General features: G+C 41.1%; 1 protein-coding gene across 1 annotated transcript in view; it reads left to right on the top strand.

Annotated features, from left to right (window-relative positions):
* Positions 1–19,466, top strand: part of EOGT (EGF domain specific O-linked N-acetylglucosamine transferase) — a 95,523-nt gene extending 76,057 nt beyond the window's left edge. The window contains exons 13-16 of the mRNA XM_082265568.1: positions 6,210–6,271; positions 10,106–10,225; positions 14,592–14,694; positions 19,286–19,466. Of these exons, the coding sequence (XP_082121694.1) occupies positions 6,210–6,271; positions 10,106–10,225; positions 14,592–14,694; positions 19,286–19,432 (432 nt within the window). The 3' untranslated portion in view covers positions 19,433–19,466. The remainder of the gene's footprint in view (positions 1–6,209; positions 6,272–10,105; positions 10,226–14,591; positions 14,695–19,285) is intronic.
* The last annotated feature ends 2,351 nt before the right edge of the window (positions 19,467–21,817 follow it).

Here is a 21,817-nt window from a genome sequence, read left to right as displayed (position 1 = left end):
ATTTTTTTTTGTGTTTGTGTCTGGGTCTGTTTCACTTTTTCTCCCAGAAACACAACAGGAGGTAAGATGAAATCTCAAAGACAGAGGCAATCCCCCATAAGACACTTCCCCCCTTAAGACAATTAAGTGTCCCTAGTGGACGATTCCCTTCTCAAATCAAAAATAACATTTTCTAATTTCCTCATCACTTGTTGTTAGTATTTCCAATCATTCCATGATGTCCTGAGGGAAAGTGAGGGGAAATCTCCCCACGTAGGAACACAGCTGTAGAAAAAAAAAACGACAGGGGCTTTAACCCCTCCAGTCTTGTCCAAAACAATTTGTGTTGGTAATTTCTACTACCTCACTAATTGGCTTGATGATTAATATAATACTTGATTACAACCTCTTGTCTATATAAGAATCTAGTCCACGCTGATGTGGCTATTATCAATAAAGTTAATAACAAATGATAACAACTGTGCTAAAAAATAAAGATCTAATTTATTTATATAGAAAAGAAGCTGGCTTTTAATCAAATCAAAAATAATGAACTACAAAGTAAGTAAGTAATAGCACAAAAAGAATGATGTTACAATGGAAATACAAAATGCTATCATACATAGAGACAACTGCAGGACAGAAAGTTACAGAAAAAAAGGAACAAAGCATAATGGAAATACATTACACAGACATTTTGTAAAAAAAAAGAACTGTAACAAAGTGCCTAGCGTATCATGCCTTCATCCCCATATGTAACATACACACAACCAAAATTCGCCCATGGGACTCTTAAATGAGGCATAATACAAAAGTCATTAAATATCAATTTATTGTACAAGGATTGAACACATAAATATATAAAGTACACATAAAAATGTTTGGCATATGAAGCCAATGGGTTACACACAATATTTACTGTACATCAAGCACATATTTTCAAAAACATGCTTTACATAACCAAGATGATTGCAATATGAGAGAGGACCTTAGATTGTAAGCTCCTTGAGGGCAGGGACCTATGTGAATGTACAATATATATGTAAAGTGCTGCGTAAATTGACAGCGCTATAGAAGTACCTGAAAAAATAATAATAATGCATCTTGTTACTCGACACGTTTCGTGAATACTTTCACTTCTTCAGGAGTAGATGCCTCCCACAACAGAACCCTATAAAACCAGCTTAGAACTTGATAAAATGTCGCATCTCCAAATAGTGACCACTGCTCCGTGTCTGACATGGGAGTAGTCGAAGGGGACCAAGGCAACTGATGGGAAAACCAATGAGGTGGCACGAGAGATCATGGCTGTGGTAAAAAAAAATAATAATAATATATACCAAAATACCAAAAACCAACCAACCTAGTGTTTGCAGAGGTGAGTGATGATTCTCCAACCAAACAGATCATGATCTCAAAGGAAAATGCATCTACTCCTGAAGAAGTGAAAGTATTCACAAAACGCGTTGAGTAACAAGATGCATTCCTCTCTCATATTACAATTCTCTTGATTGTGTAAAGTGTGTATTTGAAAATATATCAGCATGATGTTGAGGAATATATTGTGTGTAACCCACTGGCTTGATATGCCTAACATTTTTATACCTTTATGTGTCCAATCCTTGTACAATAAATTAATATTTTATGACTTTTGTATTATGCCTCATTAAAAGTCCCATGGGTGAATATTGCCCTGATAAAAAAATAAGAGTGGTTTACCTCTGCTTTAAATGTTTTTATTTATTGAATGTATGTGTTTACTATGCCCTGCACCCAGAAAAGCTTTGCTATAGACTTGTTTAGTATTTGAAATATGAAAAAAGAAAAAAAAAAAAAAAATTGAAACACAAAAAACTCCACGTGTAGTTTTTTTTTTTTTCCCAGTATTTTACACAGCTTAGACTCTTTCCTGTCCACAGTCTGTGATTCCCAGCACAATGCCACTAATATATAATGTAAGTCCTTTTTTGAGAGCCGCTAGTTACATCCTTTTCTTGGCTAATGGCTCTCAGTCCTGAGTGTCACTGACAGATTCTCTCCCCACTATCGGAAACCAGTCTTCAACATCTGATCACCATGTCAGCTATGACACAGGGTTTACTTGCCACTGACAAAATAAGTCTCCAGCCTGCATGTTGCATTGCAGATGCTATTGCAGCCAGAGGGTGGCAGTGTTCATTGTTCAAGACTGTAAATGTTAAATACAATTACAGTATTAGAAAAATGTATAATCAATCTACCTTGGGGTAGATATTTTAGGTAGTAGGACTGTGTTTCTAATTACCATAGATTACAGTGATTAGTGGACTACAAAAAAGTCATAAATTCTAAAAAAAGAAATGGCATAACTATAATTTAGTGTGCAGTTGTGGGTTTTTTTTTTTACGCAGGTTTTATCAAAGCTATTTTCAATTCTGTCAATTTGTCATTTTTTTTCCCCCTTTTGTGCTTCAATCCTTTGGTAACCTGAGTTTAGAGCATGGGTGTCCAACCTTTTGGCTTCTCTGGGCCACATTGACTGTAGAGAAATTTTCTCGGGCTGCAAATAAAATATATACTATAGTTACAGTATGTAAGTAATAAATTGCCACCCTGCCCTTCCCGCAACACTGCCCCCCCCCCCCCCCGCACTAAAGGATGATGAAATGAAATGGAATCAGTATACAGAGGTTTACTTCTTCTGAGAGATATTAAAGGAACACTGTAACCACCATGACCACTTCAGTGATTTGAAGTGGTCATGGTGGTAGGAGTCAGAAACACTGCACATGCTGGAATATTTTACAACAGTCACACACACACAATGACTCCTGCGCTTAGGAAAATGGCCCCTCCAGATGGATGTGCTTTAGGTCTTCATTACTCTTAGAAACGGGTAACCACGGTCTTGCTGCCCTCAAAGACTTAGGGGAGTCTAACACTGCAACTATATAAAACACACAGAGGGCGCACCAACCTATTGCATTATCCTGAGACAAATAATTTATCAGATAAAAGCTCAGTAAGCAATGTACTCACAAAGACCGCAAGAAATTGCGCATCACAGATCACTGTACCTTCCTTCCATTGTTTCAATACGTATGGGTGTAACAGTCACTGAAGACCCCGTGGGCTGACGCGTTTCTAAGAATTCTTCTTCAGAACCACCTGAGCTCTGAAGAAGAGGAATTCCTTGAAACGCGTCAGCCCACGGGGTCTTCAGTGACTGTTACACCTATACATATTGATACATTGGATGGAATGTACAGTGATCTGTGAAGCGCAATTTCGTGCTGTCTTTGTGAGTACATTACTTACTGTGCTTTTATCTAATAAATTATTTGTCTCGGGATAATGCACTAAGTCGGTGCGCCCTCTGTGTGTTTTATATATATATGGGATATTTTACAGTTATGTGCTGGGGGCTAGTTGCACCCCTAGCACATATGACTTAGGCAGCCAGAAAATGTCATGTCCTTATTCATACATGTATGAACAAGGACATGACCTATTATGACAAAACACAACTGGTTATTAAAAAATCTATTGCAACAATTTACACACGCTAATGCGCATACCTTTTCTACTTATTTTGCAGACTGCTGGTGCGGTTACTGCTGGCGTGTAATGCTGGTCATGTGGGTACTGCTGGTCATGACGTCGGGTACTGCTGGAGGAAGCAGCGGCTGCAGTAGAGAGCATAGCCGCTGCTTCCTGTACGGCTCTTGTCACAGGCGGAGTGCATTTCATATCACTCCGCCTGTGACAGAGCCGGAGCTATACAGGAAGCAGTGGCGCTGTCACTGACTGCAGACATCCTAAGTCTCCCGCGGCAGCTGGGAGATCTCATAGCACTTGCAGCTAGTGCGTGCCCATCCAATGCAGCCTGAACAGTGCCCATCCAATGCAGCTTCACCAGTGCGTGGCCATCCAATGCAGCCTCACCAGTGCATGCCCATCCAATGCAGCCTGATCAGTGCCCATCCAATGCAGCCTCACCAGTGCATGCCCATGCAATGCAGCCTGATCAGTGCCCATCCAATGCAGCCTCACCAGTGCGTGCCTATCCTATGCAGCGCCACTAGTGCATGCCTATCCAATGCAGCTTCACCAGTGCGTGCCCATCCAATGCAGCCTGATCAGTGCCCATCCAATGCAGCCTCGCAAGTCAATGCCCATCCAATGCAGCCTGATCAGTGCCCACCCAATGCAGCCTCACAAGTGCATGCCCATCCAATGCAGCCTGATCAGTGTCCATCCAATGAAGCCTCACAAGTGAATGCCCATCCAATGCAGGCTCACCAGTGGGTGCCCATCCAATGCAGTCTGCAATGAAGAGAGCCGCTGGATTACACAGAGCGGGGATCTCCTGCTTACCCGGCGACCGCTGTCATACGAAGTCTTTCCTCCTGGACCGGCCCCTATGATAGACGTCACCAATGAGCTGTCTATCATAGGAGCTGGTCCAGGAGGCGGGGCTTCATATGACAGCGGCCGCCGGGTAAGCAGGAGATCCCCGCTCTGTTTGTAATCTGGCAGGGCTCTCCCTCCCCCCCCCTCCCCTCCCCTCCGAGGCAGCCTCTGCCTACAGTTAGTTGGAAGCCGCTGTGGCCGTCCCCCCGACTCAACTTCCTTCCTCCCCAGCAAAAAAAAAAAATTGTCTGTGGGCCGTATTGCCTGCGGTTCCGGGCCGCAGGTAGGACATACCCGGTTTGGAGCCTAGACAATCTGCAAAATAATGTAACAACGATGGGGATCATATATATGTTTTAGTTGTAGGCATATTTCAATCTTTTTTCTTAAAAGTAAAGAGGTCATTGATGTGAAAAGTCATGTGACTGTTTTTACTCAGTGTAATGGTGGCCACACGTTTCAGTTTTCTCATCAGATTGATATGCAATTCGTTCAAAATTATTAAATCGGCAAACAATTGGATAGTCCTAACTTCCCTTCCAATCAATTTACACTGGCCAGGGCAGATAATGGTCAATCGTTTTGTATCAACCTTCAGCACTGAGATACTTGAATTCAAGCGCATTTCAATCAATCAGATTATGGAAAGCGGTGGAAAGTTCCTCCATTATCTTTGGGAGTGTTCAAGAGGGATTTAGCTTGGAGATATCCATCTGTCCATGCTTGTTTGACCTTTATATTCGGGATCAAACTAAAAGGTGAGAGCACAACCTTGGGAGTCCTGGTGAAGGTGGCACGTGATCTGTTGGATTCACTTTCTATTCAACGTTTGTTGTGGACTTTTATTATAAAGGATTTTGAACATTATTACTCCTATGACCTAATATCACCATAGTTGGATGTATTTACCACATACAGTGGGTAAAGAAAATTTACACCCCCTCTTTCAAATCACATTTTGTTGCTTTACAGCTTGAAATGAAGACAGACACACAGTTTTTGATTTCGTCAGCTGTATTTACTAGTCCAACAAATAACATCCAAATAAAAGATATAACACCAACATGTCAGAAAAAAATAAAAAAAAGAATCCCTTAGTTGGAAAAAGGATCACCCCCTTATATCAGTATTTTGTTGGACCACCTTTTCCTTTAATTACCACCTTTAGTCTGTTGGGATTTGACTCTACTAACTTTACACATCTAGACTTTTCAATATTTTTGAGCAGTTCTGCAAAGAAGAGTGAGCAAATCTTGCAAAGCTAGTGGAGACCTATACCAACAGACTAAAGGCTGTAATTAAAGCAAAAGGTGGTTCAACAAAACACTGACATAAGGGGGGGTGATCCTTTTTAATAATCTGTGATTCTGTTCTTAAATTTTTCTTACAGACATGTTGGTGTTCTATCTTGGATGTTATAGGTTGCACAGTAGATACAGCTGGATAAAACAAAAATGGTGTCTGTCTTCATTTCAAGCTGCAAAGCCACAAAATGTGATTATTTTAAAGGGGGGGTGAGTCTTTTCTATACCCACTGTATGTCTTAATTTTTTTTTTTATTACTCCTTTAAATATATTATTTCTTAGTGCAGCACTTTTTTTAACTGTCAATCAAAATCCATTTCTCTGTGGCATATTGGTTATGTAGTTTGTTGACTATAGATTGTTTATTCCTATTCTAAGATTCACCGTAAAAGAAACCGATCATTTATTGGACTGCAATTTAATGGTGATAAATCTATTTTAATTCTCTGAAACACACCAAGAAATGGAGCAAAAAAGATGCGTTACAGATCCATTTATTTTCTAACATTTGATTGGTGGATGTTTCTCTCTAGCTGGTTGGTGCATTGAAGACGGTTCCTCTCTACCAAGTCAATGTTGTGGATTACAAGTACAAGTAAGTGGACTGAAATCTCAACTGTGACTGTCCTAAGTATAAGTAGCCCATGTAGTTCTGCTCGCAGTAATTCTGAGGATCACTTGAAAAGAAGTGCATGACTTTTACAGTTCACATTCATTGATTATAAAGATGTTCTTTTATTGGTCACCTGTATGACTATGCTCCAATGTGGGGACAGATTTATAAAGCCGTGAATGAGACTTTCACCTAACCTTTACAAGTGCTCATTCAATTAGGCTCTTTTCACACTAGCATATTATCTACTGCCTCCCTGATAAGTGGTCCATGGTGGACCACTTTTCAGAGGACTGTAAATGAAGGTTTGCAGGCTTTCTTTTTTTATTATTGCATTGAAGGAACACTCTAAGTGTTTAGCTCGCAGTTGCAGGCCCATTCACTTACGTGGTAGAGTTTGACAGGTGGTGCAGCCTGTCAAACTCGGCATGTAGTGTTAAAATTGGCACAGCAATGTGTACTCCTCCAAGTGGCACCATGTCTACTTGTAAGTTTAGTAGGGGGAATACATTTTCTGTTCGTTCTGCCCCCTGGCCGTAAGTGTGAATGGAAAATTACTGTCATTTAACCACTTTAGTACCACGCTATAGCCAAAAGACGGCTACAGCGTGGTACTATTGTTCTGGGAGGGTGTCCATAGCTGTCCTTCCAGAACACTACCCCTGGGCTGCACATCGGGCACCCTCTGTGACCGCTGTGGCTTTCAGACACAACTGATCACAGATCCGGGTATGGGGCCAATCGTAGCAGCGCTTTACCATGTGATCAGCTGTGTGCAATCACAGCTGATCACATGTAAACAGACTTGCTGGTTATCAGCAGTCCTTTCCTTACATGCTGTGTCTGTGTAAGGAAAGGAATGCCGATAACCGCAAAGACTACCAACACACGGTTTATACTGATAATCAGTGCCTTGATTATTAGTGCAGCCCCATCAGTGCCCATCAGTGCAGCCTCATTATGCCCATCAGTGCGATCTATCAGTGCAGCCTCATCAAGGCACATCAGTGAAAAAGAAAGTACTTATTTGCAAAATTTTATACCAGAAATTAGGAAACTTTTCGCTTGTTAAGCAAACATTAAAAAACCCATTGGTGGATTAATATCACCAAAAAAAAAAACTGTCCAAAAAAAATTATTAAAATTTTAAATGAGTACAGTGTTGCATGACGGTGCACTTGTCATTCAAAGTGTGACAGCGCTGAAAACTGAATATTGGCCTGGGCTGGAAGGGGGTGAAAGTGCCCAGTAGCCAAGTGGTTAAAACACATGCATCTATAAGGTTCACCTGCAGTGAATATACACTGCATGGCCAAAAAACAAGATTCATTTCTGTCCAGTGTTGCATTCATTTTTCACCAAGATCTTGTATTGATGGGAGTCGGACCACTGCGCAAAGCCTTCTCCAGCGCTTCCAAAAAGATTCTCAATGGGATTAAGTTCTGGACTCTGTGGTGGCCAAATCAAGTGTGAAAATTATGTCCCATGCTCCCTGAACCACTCTTTCACAATTTGTGCCCAATGAATTCTGGCATTGTCATCTTGGAATATGCCCATGCCATCGGGGAAGAAAAAATCCATTGATGGAATAACCTGGTCATTCAGGTAGTCAGCTGACCTCATTCTTTGGGCACATGCAGCAACTATCCAATAGGATAGTTACTGCATTCTTAGCTTAGTTAGTTGCTTAGTTAATTCCAGGTGGTGACTGTTTTTTTTGGCCAGGCAGTGTATGAGTATGTTCTGTAGAGTAGTTTTCCCCAGCATGAAAATAAGTAACAATATTTTTTGAGTTTCTAGGTGTTTTTGTATATTGCATTGTGAGCCTTGAAATGTAAAGAGAATCTATAGTGTTTTCTATATTTTTTAGATGGATGTGTAAAATAGATTTGTTTGATGTAAATGATTTTGTCAGTACATGTGATTGGTTCAAACACCTTGTTTTAATGTATTTTTTGTAATTATATATGAACGGGGGGCGCGGACATTTTTGCTCATTACACACACACACACACACACACACGCTAAGCTTACTTGCATCGCAGTGCTACCCAACGGTTGTACGGCTTCTTAGAATGGGGGAGATTTACTAGAACTGGAGAGTGTAAAATCTGGTGCAGCTCAGCATAGAAACCAATCAGCTTCCAGGTTTTTTTTTGTCAAAGCCTAATTGAACAAGCTGAACTTAAGACGTTGATTGGCTACCATACACCGCTGCACCAGATTCTGAGTGCTCCATTTTTAGTAAATCCCGCCCAATGTGTCAACTAAGGCCTGGTTCACACTTATGTGTTTTTAGAGCCTTTTGCAGAAACGCACTACAGTACATCTAACATGGTTTTCTTTGGGCCACATTCACATGTACGCTGTTTTCAGCCGCTGGGTTTTTTGGAAAAAGTCAGGGACTTTTTTAAACGCAAAACAGTGCATTTTGGGTTCAATAGATCTCAATAGAGAAATTGCAGAAAAGCATGTAGTGTGTTTTTTGGCACGATTTTTGTTTTTTAATCTGCCTAACAACAAATTGGCCAAAAAAACCTAACAAAAGCATAAAAAAATTCAAAATGCATCAAAAAATGCAGGAAAAACGCATGTGCAAAAACACACCGCAAAAAGCACAGCAGAAACAAATCAAAAGCAAACTGCATAGGTGTGAACCAGGCCTTACTCACCCAAAGCAATGCTCTCCGTATGTGACTAATATCTCAACAGTTTTTAAGAGGGAAGAGCAGGATAATTGCACTGAGCAACTAAAAGCTCCCTCTAGGGACTAATTTACATACTGCAATATTTAATACAATAAAATAATTGTGTTAGAAAGAGAAAACTTCGAGAAATGTGAAAGTTAGGTAAACCACTAATTTAATGTATATGCTGCAATAATGACACTCAATATACTCACTAATATTACAAATACTTTTCCTTGAACTGTGTTTATTTGGGATATTGTGTATTGCATTAAACACAGTCTAGTCTGAATTGCAGATGTCCGTTTCCATATATAATATAGGTAACTGTATTGCACACAGAAACTTAAAGTCCTGTAACAGTACCATTTCTCAATGTTACACTTTAGGTACACTGACTATATGAACAAAGCATATCCCTTTATAGTGTGTACTTCTATCAATCCAGAGTGTCAGGTTTCATTTCTGTCTGCTGCTTTGTTCCTCTATCAGCTTGAGTCACTTCTGAAAGTTTTCCTGACACCAAGAGAAAAATGGTGACATGGGAGGGATCTTCAGCTGATTGACATCCTCAGCTCTGTTGCTGTGTGAAAGGGGTGTGTCCCTTCCTTCCAATCAGCTCTCAGAGCTCTCCTCACTGAGCTCTGCAGAGTGTAATTTCAACTCTCCACCCCCTCATTTCTGCACTCTAACAAGCTTTATAAATTGTGGACTTTGAACGGATGTGGAGAAGATAATATTGCAGATAGAGGTACAACATATGTACAAGGATTTGTCTCATCTCTGTGCTTTACCTGAGGCTAGTCCCTTCACCGGGTATGCGTGCGGATTTACAACCGCTTTAAAGCTAAAACCAAAACTTGGAGAGATCTCCTTTGAATTTCCATTGCTTCCCTACACCCCCCCCCCACACTAAAGGTTTGGTTTTATATATGCGTGAACACAGGTGTGTATCACTTGTGGTAATGTGGCCTATGTGAGGCACTGTAGTCTACCACATTGATGTATGATTGCTGTGAGAAAAGCAGTTGCAGGGTAAGCCTCCCAAAGACTTTACTCTATTCCAGAGTCTAATCAGAATCTTCATAGCAGAAGTAATTTTTTCTATTTGTTTCTTTTTTTCCTTTAGATCTCTTGGATTTCTTGAACAACTAAGGATCACACATAATTCAGATATATTTATTGGGATGCATGGGGCTGGACTGACACATTTGCTCTTTTTACCAGACTGGGCTGTTGTATTTGAGTTGTAAGTGCCTTTTTTTTGCTTTAATAAAATAAAATGTACTGCAGGCAAATAAAAGTAAAATGGAATTATACACACCCAAAAACACACTGCCTGATATACAACATTTAAACTATACAAAAAAAAATTTTTTTGATATGACTATTATTTCCAATGTATCTGATCTTTTCCATATTTTTAATTACTTTTATACATAATATGAGAAGGTAAAAAGAAGCTGCGCTGTAACTGATATTAGCTGTATCACACTGACAGATAACAAATGAACAATGGTAAATATTCATAAAAATGTCCAAACATATGGCACAACCAGTGCCTAAAAATACAAATAGGATAGTCCAAAATAGAAGAGTCTAAAGTGCACTATAGAGGAAATGAGTCCGCCACCATAGATCACTCCTTCAGCCGTTAGTGAGGCATGCTGAAAGTATGCTATGCGCTTACCAGATTGATAAGGAAAAACAGCATCATATATAATAAATGGACATCTTATGGGCACATCCAAAAGCAGAGTTCCTCTCCTGACCGCATCTTTCAATGCACAGAGACCCGCAGCATCCAGCAAAAGCCACACCAGGCACCTCGTCCAGATCGTCAGTCAAGCAAAGAGGTATGCAAGAGAAGGGCCACAATAGTGTAGATTTCAAATACAATTTATTAAACCATAAAGAAATACACTCACAATTCGTAGTAAAATCAATAGCGCTGTCGGCAAACAATTCAGAACGACCGCCGCCGCCCGACTTCCGGGTACACCGTGGTGACGTCAGCACGCCTTCCCTACGTGTTTCGTCAGAGATCATCCCCAGGAAGACGTCATCTCTGACGAAACGCGTAGAGAAGGCGAGCTGACGTCACCACGGTGTACCCGGATGTCGGGCGGCGGCGGTCGTTATGAATTGTTTGCTGACAGCGCTATTGATTTTACTACGAATTGTGAATTTCTTTATGGTTTAATAAATGACCGGTCACACGTGCGGGGGGTCCGTGACCACGGGGAGCGGGAGCGCGCCTCCGGGGGCACACGCTCGCTCCCTAGACCCTCACAGGCTAGCAACGTAGATCTACGTCACTTTGCCTGTGAGGGGCTGACTGCCGACGTAAATAGTCGTGCAGCAGTCGGCAAGTGGTTAAAGTGGAAAAAAGTTAAATATTGTGAATACAAGCTTTTTAACACAGCGTAGAGTCTCTTCTGCAATAAAATACCCCTACCTTCCTGCTTGCAATCCCCTGTAGATTGTACATTGAGTCGCCCATGCGCAGCTTAGTTTACTTTCAGGCACACTCGCTGTGTGCAGAGATGACTGCATTCCTGCGCATGCAGGGATTTGCTGTCATCTCACACCAACCAATAAAGGTAGCTAAGGACTGGCACCTGGAAGAAGCTGAGAAGGAGATGCCGACAAGGGACCTTGCGGGCGTCAGATGATTGGAACAGAGGTAAGTATCTGGGCCTTTATTTCTGCTTTAAGCTCTCAACAAACGTTTCAAATTGATTGTACAGTCTTTACATTTGCCACACAACATTGCAATAGGAGGATGTACCTAAAGCAGCTATTTCATTATATTGAATCAAACAAGCCCTGTGCAGTTGTTGGCAGATCTGAAGAAGATTGTATAATCAAATTGTATACACTATATGGTGAGCTTTAATGTGACAGCAGGCCATTGCTGAGATTGTGATCCATGGTTTACCATGAGTTTAGTTTCAAAGGGAAGATAGGCCGGCCATACACGGTTCAAATCTCAGCTGGTTTAACAGAAACCGGTCGAGATTTGAAATGTTAATGGGCAGGCTGAATGCACCAAGTTAATCAATCGATCAACTTGGGTACAACCAGCCTACTGGATTCTCTTGCTAGTGGCTGCTGTAGCTGCTAGCATTAATCACTTCCCCCGCCCGCCACAGCCCCCTCCTGCCAGGAGCAAACAATTGCTCGGCAGGAGGGATTCCCCGGTCAGCACTGTATGTGTTTTTGGGGGAAATTTGCACCGTGTATGGTCAGATGGCCTCTGATCGTACAGAAAACCTTTGTATCTGAGATTAGATGACCTCTATTCACAGGCTTTGTGGAAGCTGAGTTCATTTCTCAGCAATAACAGAATGACAAGAAGCAGTTGTAAGGTTGGTCTCTTGTAGGAGGTGATTGTCACGGTTGTGGGTCCCAAGTATTTGGACTAGAAAAGCTTAGAATTTCTCAGATATTCAATGGGAGACTTGCTAAATTGGTATTTTAGAATATAATGGCTCCTATTGCATTTCACATTTTAAAAAAAAGTTCTTCATGTATTCATATTTCTAAAACAGTCCTAACATGATGTCTTGCAGAAGAATGTCCAATATATATTTATAGATTCTTAAAATAAAGCAGAAAGTTTGTTTCCCACGAGCTTTGTGTGCGGGGTCAGTCTGGTACCCAAGCAGATCAGATCTGTCTACTTGTATGTGAAGACTGTAATCTTCTGGCATTAATCACAGTGACAGGGCTCCTTCTTTATTAGTAATTATTTATAATCGTGACGTAGTTCAGGTATAGTGTTACACTGTAAATCTTGTTTTATGGTGATAAGGGTTAGAAAATATATCTTTAGCCTAGTTCGAAAAATTCTCAGTTGAATCTTTGCCATTTACTAGTAACAACCTGAATATATAAATTAAGATTCATGTACAGGTCCAAGGGCTATTTCAAAGAAAATAGATACCCCCCCCCCCCTTGCTTTTTTGGCATTCCTTGTTGTAATACTGAGGGGTCTCCACTTCCCACAGACTAGGCACCCTGGTATACTAGACTATACCAGGGTGCATAGTCCATTGTTGCATATAGTGGATTTCATAAAAAATTATTGTAGATTTAATGGCCAAAAGACAACTAACCATCACATCTATACAGAGATGTATAGTAACGAAGTAGAACTACTTAAGTACTGTACTTAAGTACCGAAATGCGGTATCTGTACTTTCCTAGAGTAGAATTTTTTTCTCCTACTTCTACTTTTACTTCACTACATTTTTTCGATGATTTCGATACTTCTACTCAAGTATTTTTTTTTTGTGCTGCATAGTTACTCGTTACTTTTAAAAAAATTACCACTGCCAGAACAGTAGATGGCAGGTTGCATAAAGCTCAAAACAATGTGTATAATGTCATTTGTAAATCAGCGCATACGAAAATAAAGGCTGTGTATAATAAAAGCTGCTATACCAAATCTTTCCAATAAAAAGAAAATATGAAACAAACAAATAAATGGTGCTACAGCGCTTAAAGTGCATCAAGAAACTACTAACAAACACAGGTTAATCATTTGAATAAATCATTTGAAATAATAAAAAACAATATGATGTTCAAACTTTTGACTTCTTTCTTTAATAACTACATAACACAGTACTTGTACTTCTACTTTCAGTACTTGAGTAGAAATTTTTTTTCAAAACTACTGGTACTTTTTACTTTTAGTACTTAAGTAGCAAATTTTTTGAAAAAACTACTTGCAATACTTAAGTAAAAAAAATGTTGAATACTTTAGTACTTCTACTTAAGTAACTTTTTCTGCGAGCACTTCCACTTCTACTTAAGTCACTTTTTGATCGAGCACTTGTACTTTTACTCAAGTAGAAATTTCGAGTACTTTATACAAGTCTGCATCTATATGAACTTGTTGGAAATCCTATTCCAAAACTGTGACTATTATTATGCAGTTGCTATAGCATACTTCACGCTTCTTCGAAGGCTTTTCACAAGATTTTGGAGCATGAATTTATGTCCATTCTGTTAAAAGAGCCTTTGTGAGGTCAGGTAGTGATGTTGGGTGAGAAGACCTGGATCCTTCTAGATTGTAAGCTCTAACGAGCAGGGCCCTCTTGTTCCTCCTGTTTTGAACTGTATTGTCTTCCCTCACATTGTAAAGCGCTGCGCAAACTGTTGGCGCTATATAAATCCTGTATAATAATAATAATCACTTTTTAGAGTGTCCTAATTCATATCAGAAGTGTTCAGTAGGGTTAAGCTCAGGACTCTGTGCATGCCACTTAAGTTCCACCACACCAGACTTGTCAAACCATGTCTTTATGGAGCTGGTTTAGTGCCCAGGGGCCTTCACCAAGCAGTTACATTGTTACAAGCCTATGATTTTCTTTGATTACCCTTCAATGGAAACACTGGAACCCATCATTTAGAGAAGTGTCCAATTACTTCTTGGTATAGTGTAGGAATGATGGTCAGGTTTCCAAAAATGTATGGCCTTTAGTGTATAGTGTATATAAAAAGGGCTGTTATAGTATAAATGTGAGAGCTTTCATTGCTGACTTGTATTTAACTGAGTAATCTCATAATTGTTAAGTCACAAATATGAATGATATGAATTTTTTCAGGTATAACTGTGAAGATGAAAGGTGTTACTTGGACTTGGCAAGGCTTCGAGGAGTTCACTACATCACGTGGGAGAAGGCCAACAAGGTTTTTCCTCAGGATAAGGTAAGTCTTGGGCTGACTGTATGGTTTGGAGATTACATATCCTTGATCTGTGTATATCGGCCAATACTGGGCGATGAGAGGCACCACAGGAAGAGAGAGGAGATCTCCTTCCTAGTGGGAACACAAATGGCAATACAATCCTGAAACCACCATGAAGCCTGAATATCTCTCTGCAAAACCCAGCTGTTAGTGGTACTCCCACTGTTGCCCACAGTAGCCTATTTTGGGAAAAGCAAAATAACAGTCAACCTAGCACTCCTATTACTTAAAACCTAAATAAAAAACAAGTGGTATATACCTCCACCCAAAATTGATACAAACAGTAAAATCGGTGGCACTCGTTGAACAAATAAAAGCACATATAATTAATTAAGCACAGTGTAAAACATCCAAATGGTAAATTATTGTAGACCCCCACCCAGCCTCTGCAGCGAGCCCAACTGTAATAAACTGCACATTTGGAGCGCCATTTTCTTGTTAACCCATAGCGGTGATCAATCATGAGCGGGTGGTTGCTTTTGCCTAGAGATGAAAGCTGGTGGAAAGCAGGCTGGATCAAAGTGGTGACTGCAGAAGAGATACCACTGAGTTCCCTTGCTGATGTGAGATCTCTAATAAGCTGCATTGGAAATGTATGTGTGGTGGTGGATGCAGAAGTTTTCTCTGCTATCTTCTGCTGGTTAAAGGTGGAGGCTTACACACCCGGGTGGAGGAAGAATCTATATATTTGTATTAATGGACATTTATGGACCTTTTAATAATGTGCTGAATGTATTATCTGTGTTCTGATATGAGTGGAGGATGAGTCAATTTTGGGTGGAGATATACACCAATCAGCTATATTATTATGACCACCCACCATAACATTAGGTCCACTTACCTAATATTTAATAGGTCCCCTTTTTGCCGCCAAAACATCCCTGATCCATCGAGGCAGGGACTCCACTAGATAAGGCTTTACACTGCCTCCACCAGCTTGCCTTATTCCCATAGTGCATCCTGGTGCCATCTCTTTTTCATCTCTTTTCCCAGGTAAGTAACGCACACGTACCCGGCCATCCACATGATGTAAAGAAAAACCCGATTCATCAGACCAGGCCACCTTCTTCCATTGCTCCATAGTTCGGTTCTGATGCTCATGTGCCCTGTGTAGGCCCTTTTGGCTGTGGACACGGGTCAACATGGGCACCCTGACTAGTCTGCAGCTACACAGCCCCCCACACAACAAACTGCGATACATTGTGTGTTCTGACACCTTTCTATCAGAGCAGAAAAAACAGATCCCCCCTTGAAATGCGTCAGCCATCTGAAGGTTCCCCCGACGTGCTGGACCCAGTCCCGGTGACCTGTTTGCTTTGTATCCATCATGGACTTTGAAATGCTTTTATGACTGATTTGTTTGTGAGTATATATTTTACACATTTTTTACTTCTATAAACATCACTTGGGTAATGCGCAAGGTTGGTGCGCCCTCTTTTAGTTTTCTCTGCAGTGTTTCCATTGGGTGTTCCCCAACCCTTGGAGGGCAGCAAGGTCTGTGCATCCTCCCGGAGCCATTGAGATCCTAAACATCCACCGCCTTCACATCCCTTTTGAGCGCAGGAGAATCTTTTTTGTAAACCTTTCTATCCGAACCAGCATTCATTTTTTCAGCAGTTTGAGCCACAGTTGCTCTTTTATTAGATCTGACTACACTGACCAGCCTTCAGTCCCCACCTCCTTCAGTGAGCCTTGGCCGCCCATGACCTATTCGCTGGTTTTCCTTCCTTGGACCACTTTATGTAGGTCTTGACCACTGCAGACCACACGAGCTGCAGTTTTGGAATTGCTCTGACCCTTTCATCTAGCCCAGTGGTCTCCAAACTGTGGCCCATGGGCCAGATGCAGCCCTTTGCTTGCCTTTATCTGGCCCTTTGGGCACTATTCCTCCCACCGACACCAACATTTGGGCATAGTGACACCAATGATGGAGCACTATTCCATTCCACTGACACCAATGATGGAGCACTATTCCTCCCACTAACACAATCTATGAGGCATGGTTTCTACCATTAAAGTTGGTACACTATTCATTTCAACGACACCAGCAATGGGGCCCTATTTCTCCCAATGACACCAACCATGGGACACTATTCCTCCCACCGACAACATGCTTATTTATTTTTTTTTCTTAACCAAAAACATGTAGCAGAATACATATTAGCCTAAATTGATGAAGAAATTTGATTTTTTTCAATTTTTAATTGGATGTGTTTTATAGCAGAAAGTAAAAAGGGGAATGTTTCCAAAATTGACAGTCTTTTTGTTTATAGTGCAAAAAAATAATAAACACACAGGTGATCAAATACCCCCAAATGAAAGCTCGATTTATGGGGAAAAAAAGGACATTTTATTTGGCTACAGCGTCGCATTTGTCAGTTAATGTAATACAGTGCCATATCGCAAAAAATGGCCTGGTCGTGAAGGAGGATAAATCTTCCGGAGGGCAAGTGGTTAAATGATTTATATATGTGAATTATTTTTATTTATCTTATTGTTCTTTCTTTTTCTGGAGAACACCAGGTAGCTTAGAGATCTGCAGTAACATGACGGCTGCTGCCCTGTGAGCTAATATATGTAGATATCACATGGAGATAACAAAAAAAACAAACCAATGGGGCACTTTGTGAGGCTGGCCATACATTATACAATTTTCCTTTAAACTTATCAATACCATATAATATGAGGTCAAACCTGCACACTTTTAGATTGTATGCAGTCAGGCCGGCTCTTGCAATACATAGTTGAAGGTAAATCTAAAGGAAATTGATTAAGAAAATTGTTTAATGTGTGGCTAGTTTTACTGTTACTTACTGAACACTCCGATTGTACGAATCAGGTATGGTACTTAAAGCGGCATTGGTCAGACTTTAGGTTGCCTTTCAGTTCTGACTCCCAGCTCCAGAGTCAGATTGAGTCAGCAAAAATGTATAATAATATATGATGTTAACCAGTGGAGTAACTGTAGCACATAGCAGCCCACATGGCTGCTGTGGGGCCTGAAGGTGGAAGGGGGCCGTAGTAGGGAGGCTGTTGGGGCAAATTATTCATAGAACATCTCTGTACACGTGTAGATGATATGGTACCGTACCATTAAGGATTGGAGTGGTTGAACTTGATGACAGCCCTATTCCCCTCTAAGCTCTATGATGTCAGATACCCAAGAGGAGTATTTGGGATCTTGGTGTCACTAGTCACAGTTCAGCGAGAAAGAGGTTGCTGGGGGGTCCAATCAAATTTTTGCTGTAGGGCCATGTGATCTGTAGTAAGGTTTTTTCCCCCTTTGTGACCAGACCATTTTTTGTGATACGGAACCGTGTTACTTTCGCTGACCTTTGTACGGTAGTGCGACTCTGTACTCAAATAAATTTATTTTCTTACAAGTAGCGCTTTCTTTTGATGGTATTTGATCACCTCTGCCGCTTTTTTTTTTGCGCTATGAAAAAAAAAAAATATATATATTTTTTACTTTCTTCTATAAAACATATCCATTAAAAAAATGTAAAACATCTAATTTCTTCATCAATTTAGACCAATATGTTTTCTGCTACATATTTTTTGGTAAAAAAAAAAAAATTCCAATAAGCGTATATTGATTGGTTGGCGCAAAAGTTTTATAGTATCTACAAACTTTGGAATATTTCTATTTCTTTTCTTTACCAGTAATGGCAGCGATCAGCGACTTATATTGCCGCAGACAAATCGGACACCTAACTGATACTTTTCACACTTTTTGAGGACCAGTAATACCAATACAGTGATCAGTGCTGGAAAATATGCACTGTCACTGTATTACTGACACTGGCTGGGAAAAGGTTAACATCAGGAGCGATCAAAGGGTTAACTGTGTGCCTAGCCTATGCTTACTCACTGTGTGGGAGGTGATTTGGCTAGGGGAAGGCAAAGCTCCGTGTTCCTGCTTTGCAGAAACACAGGATCAGTACCTTCCCTTCTTACAGAACAGAAGTCTGCCTTGTCGTTCTGCCTGTGTACTGTGTAATCGGCGGGTGCCGGCTGACATTGAGTCCATGCTTCCCGCCGCTGGGCTCCCGTTATGTAGGATCACACACACAGCGGGATCGGGTAGGGCGGCCGCCCTCCTGCAGTAAAAGTACAGTGGGCGGTCCGGAAGTGGGTTAAAATAATTTATTATAAAGTAATTTTACAAAATGTATTATGTTGAGGTTCCTTTTGTAAACTCAATTCTGTTTGGCTCAGTTTAGAAGATGCTCCCTTCGAACACCCCACAAAGTTTCATTAGGTGTGTGGAAGTTGCCTTTTCAGTTTGTGTTTTTTTGTAAAACTACATTGTCCTCTCCTCGCCCATTGATTGGTCACACATTGATGGCTATGGTTACAGCAAAGGAAAATTAATTGGTCATTAGTTCAACCTGTCAATAATTCCCCTTGTGCCCTATGGAGAAAAAAAACGATCAATAGATCCTGGGGGCTTTAAATGAAAGCTATTTCTGTGCACAGAATGACTTAATTAACTTGTCTCTCGGTAAAAAAAAAAAAAAAAAACTTACTTCACAATGAAATTATGCTTTAGGGACATCATCCGACTTTGGGGGAGCATCCGAAATTCACAAACTACTCCTTCGACATCGACGAATTCATGAGGCTGGTAGGTTCGGCTGCAGCTTACGTGTCGCATCATCCGAAGTGGCCGCTACGAAGACCGCGTGATGAACTTTGACCGTTAACAGTTGGGATCCAACATACAATTTATCCACATTTTTTACATAAAATTATTTTATTCAGTGTAATTTTCTTTATTTATTAGTATTGTTTTTTTCATGTTGTTGATGGAATTTTTAAATAGGCAGAGAAGGAAACATTTTTTTTACCCATCTTGCATTGCTTCCACCACACACCTCATTCGCTAGTCCGGAACATAAGCCATCAACGATGTGAATTGCCTTCTAGGTGTCATGTTGTACTCGGCTAAAAGGCTTTATCGCATGAGTGAAGTCTGATAAGAGAGCTTAAAATTAAATACAGCGGCTCAGTTCAGTGTCAAAGGAAGCAAGGGTTCTAGAGATCAGGGCAGGCACACAAAATGAAGATCATGAAGTTCTTTAAAGGGAAACAATAATCGTTTTGGAACAAAACATTAAGCAAATGGCTTTTTAAGATTAACTTTCAGAAAGATACAAAAGATACATTTATACAGCTCTGTATTATTAAATGTTTTCATGCATTTTTAATACAACTAATGCAAGCACCTGAATATGACTTGGTAACGGCCTCTGGCAGTCACTTATACTTGTGTTCCCCAACCTTTTTTTGGCACCAGGGACCCCTTTTAGTGTAGCCAATTTTTTCAGGGACTGGGGGGGGGGGGGGGCAATATAGTGGATAGGGAAGGCGGTTCATGGAGTCTTACAATTCCCCCTGCACGGCACTGTAAAGGGGCACTGTGATGTAAAGGGGACTGCACTGTAATGATTACAGTCCCCCTTTACAGTGCAGTCCACTTTATATCACAGTCCTCCCTGCAGTCAAGCCTCCCCATCACAGTCCTCCCTGCAGTCAAGCCCCCCCCTCTTAGTCCTCCCTGCAGTCAAGCCTCCCCCCCCATCACAGTCCTCCCTGCAGTCAAGCCCCCCCATCACAGTCCTCCCTGCAGTCAAGCCCCCTCCATCACAGTCCTCCCTGCAGTCAAGCCCCCCCATCACAGTCCTCCCTGCAGTCAAGCCCCCCCATCACAGTCCTCCCTGCAGTCAAGCCCCCCATCACATTCCTTCCTGCAGTCAAGCCCCCCCCATTACAGTCCTCCCTGCAGTCAAGCCCCCCATTACAGTCCTCCCTGCAGTCATGCCCCCCATCACTGTCCTCCCTGCAGTTATTGTCCCCCCAACACAGTCCTCTCTGCAGTTATTGTCCCCCCAACACAGTCCTCTCTGCAGTTATTGCCCCCCCAACACAGTCCTCCCTGCAGTTATTGTCCCCCCAACACAGTCCTCTCTGCAGTTATTGCCCCCCCCCAACACAGACCTCTCTGCAGTCATGCCCCTCATCACAGTCCTCCCTGTAGTTATTGCCCACCCCCATCACAGTCTTCCCTGCAGTCATGCCCCCCCATCACAGTCCTCCCTGCAGTCAAGCCCCCCCCCCCCTCATCACAGTCCTCCCTGCAATCAAGCCCCCCCCCCCCCCAAATCACACCATTTTGTATACATTTTAAACTGATATTTTATCTGTTTTTCTACACTAAAAATAAACAATGAATGCACCATGCACATGTGTCATGGGAGTTTCTAGAAAGACAGACCACAGTAGAATATATTATTTTAGGAAGTCTGCCTCTCATTTGAAACCTCTGACAGAATCATACGGAGGATGAAAAGGTAATAGGAGAGAAGTCAATGCTCATGCGTGTAAATTTCATTTTCAGCTACTGAGCACTGTAAACAGCAGGCATTTTACAGCATGGTAAGGGGAGGCTGCAAAACATGAAAAAAGTGGCAGAGGATGCCACCTGCTGCTACTTATGAAAAAAATTATATTGATGTGCAGTAATTCAAAGTGTTAAGTTTTTACTGGTGTCTGAGGCTCCATTTCTCTTCAGTCCCATAGGCGTTGATTTACTATAACTGGTGCACTCAGAATCTGTTGCAGCTGTGCATAGTAGCCAATCATCTTTTAACTTCAGCTTGGTCAATTGAACTTTGGCAATGAAACCTGGAAGCTGAATGGTTTCTATGCAGAGCTTCACCAGATTGTGCACTCTCCAGTTTTAGTAAATCAACCCCATAGTGACAAAGACTTAATAGACTGGAAATGAGGACAAATCTGCAACAGGATCATAGACAACAATAAAACGGGTTATATTCTTTCTATACTTTACAAAAAAAGTGAAAACATTATTTTTCTTTTGTTCATTGATGGACACAGCTCCTGTCATTCTTGACCACTGGGTTATACTGCCCCCTACAGGAGTAGGAAACTAGGCAGAAGAAAATTCTGAAATGTAAAAAATCCGCGCTTAGGATAATTCTAGATTTCTAGTATTTGATGTTGGCTGCAGCCTACCTTTATACTATATTGCTAAGAATATAGTGAGAATGAAGGAAAAGGA

The sequence above is a fragment of the Pelophylax lessonae genome, assembly GCF_965119305.1.
Source record: "Pelophylax lessonae genome assembly, chromosome: 8".
NCBI classification, from domain to species: Eukaryota; Metazoa; Chordata; class Amphibia; order Anura; family Ranidae; genus Pelophylax; species Pelophylax lessonae.
Note: the sequence above shows the minus strand (reverse complement) of the source record. Positions and strands in the feature narration are given on the sequence as shown.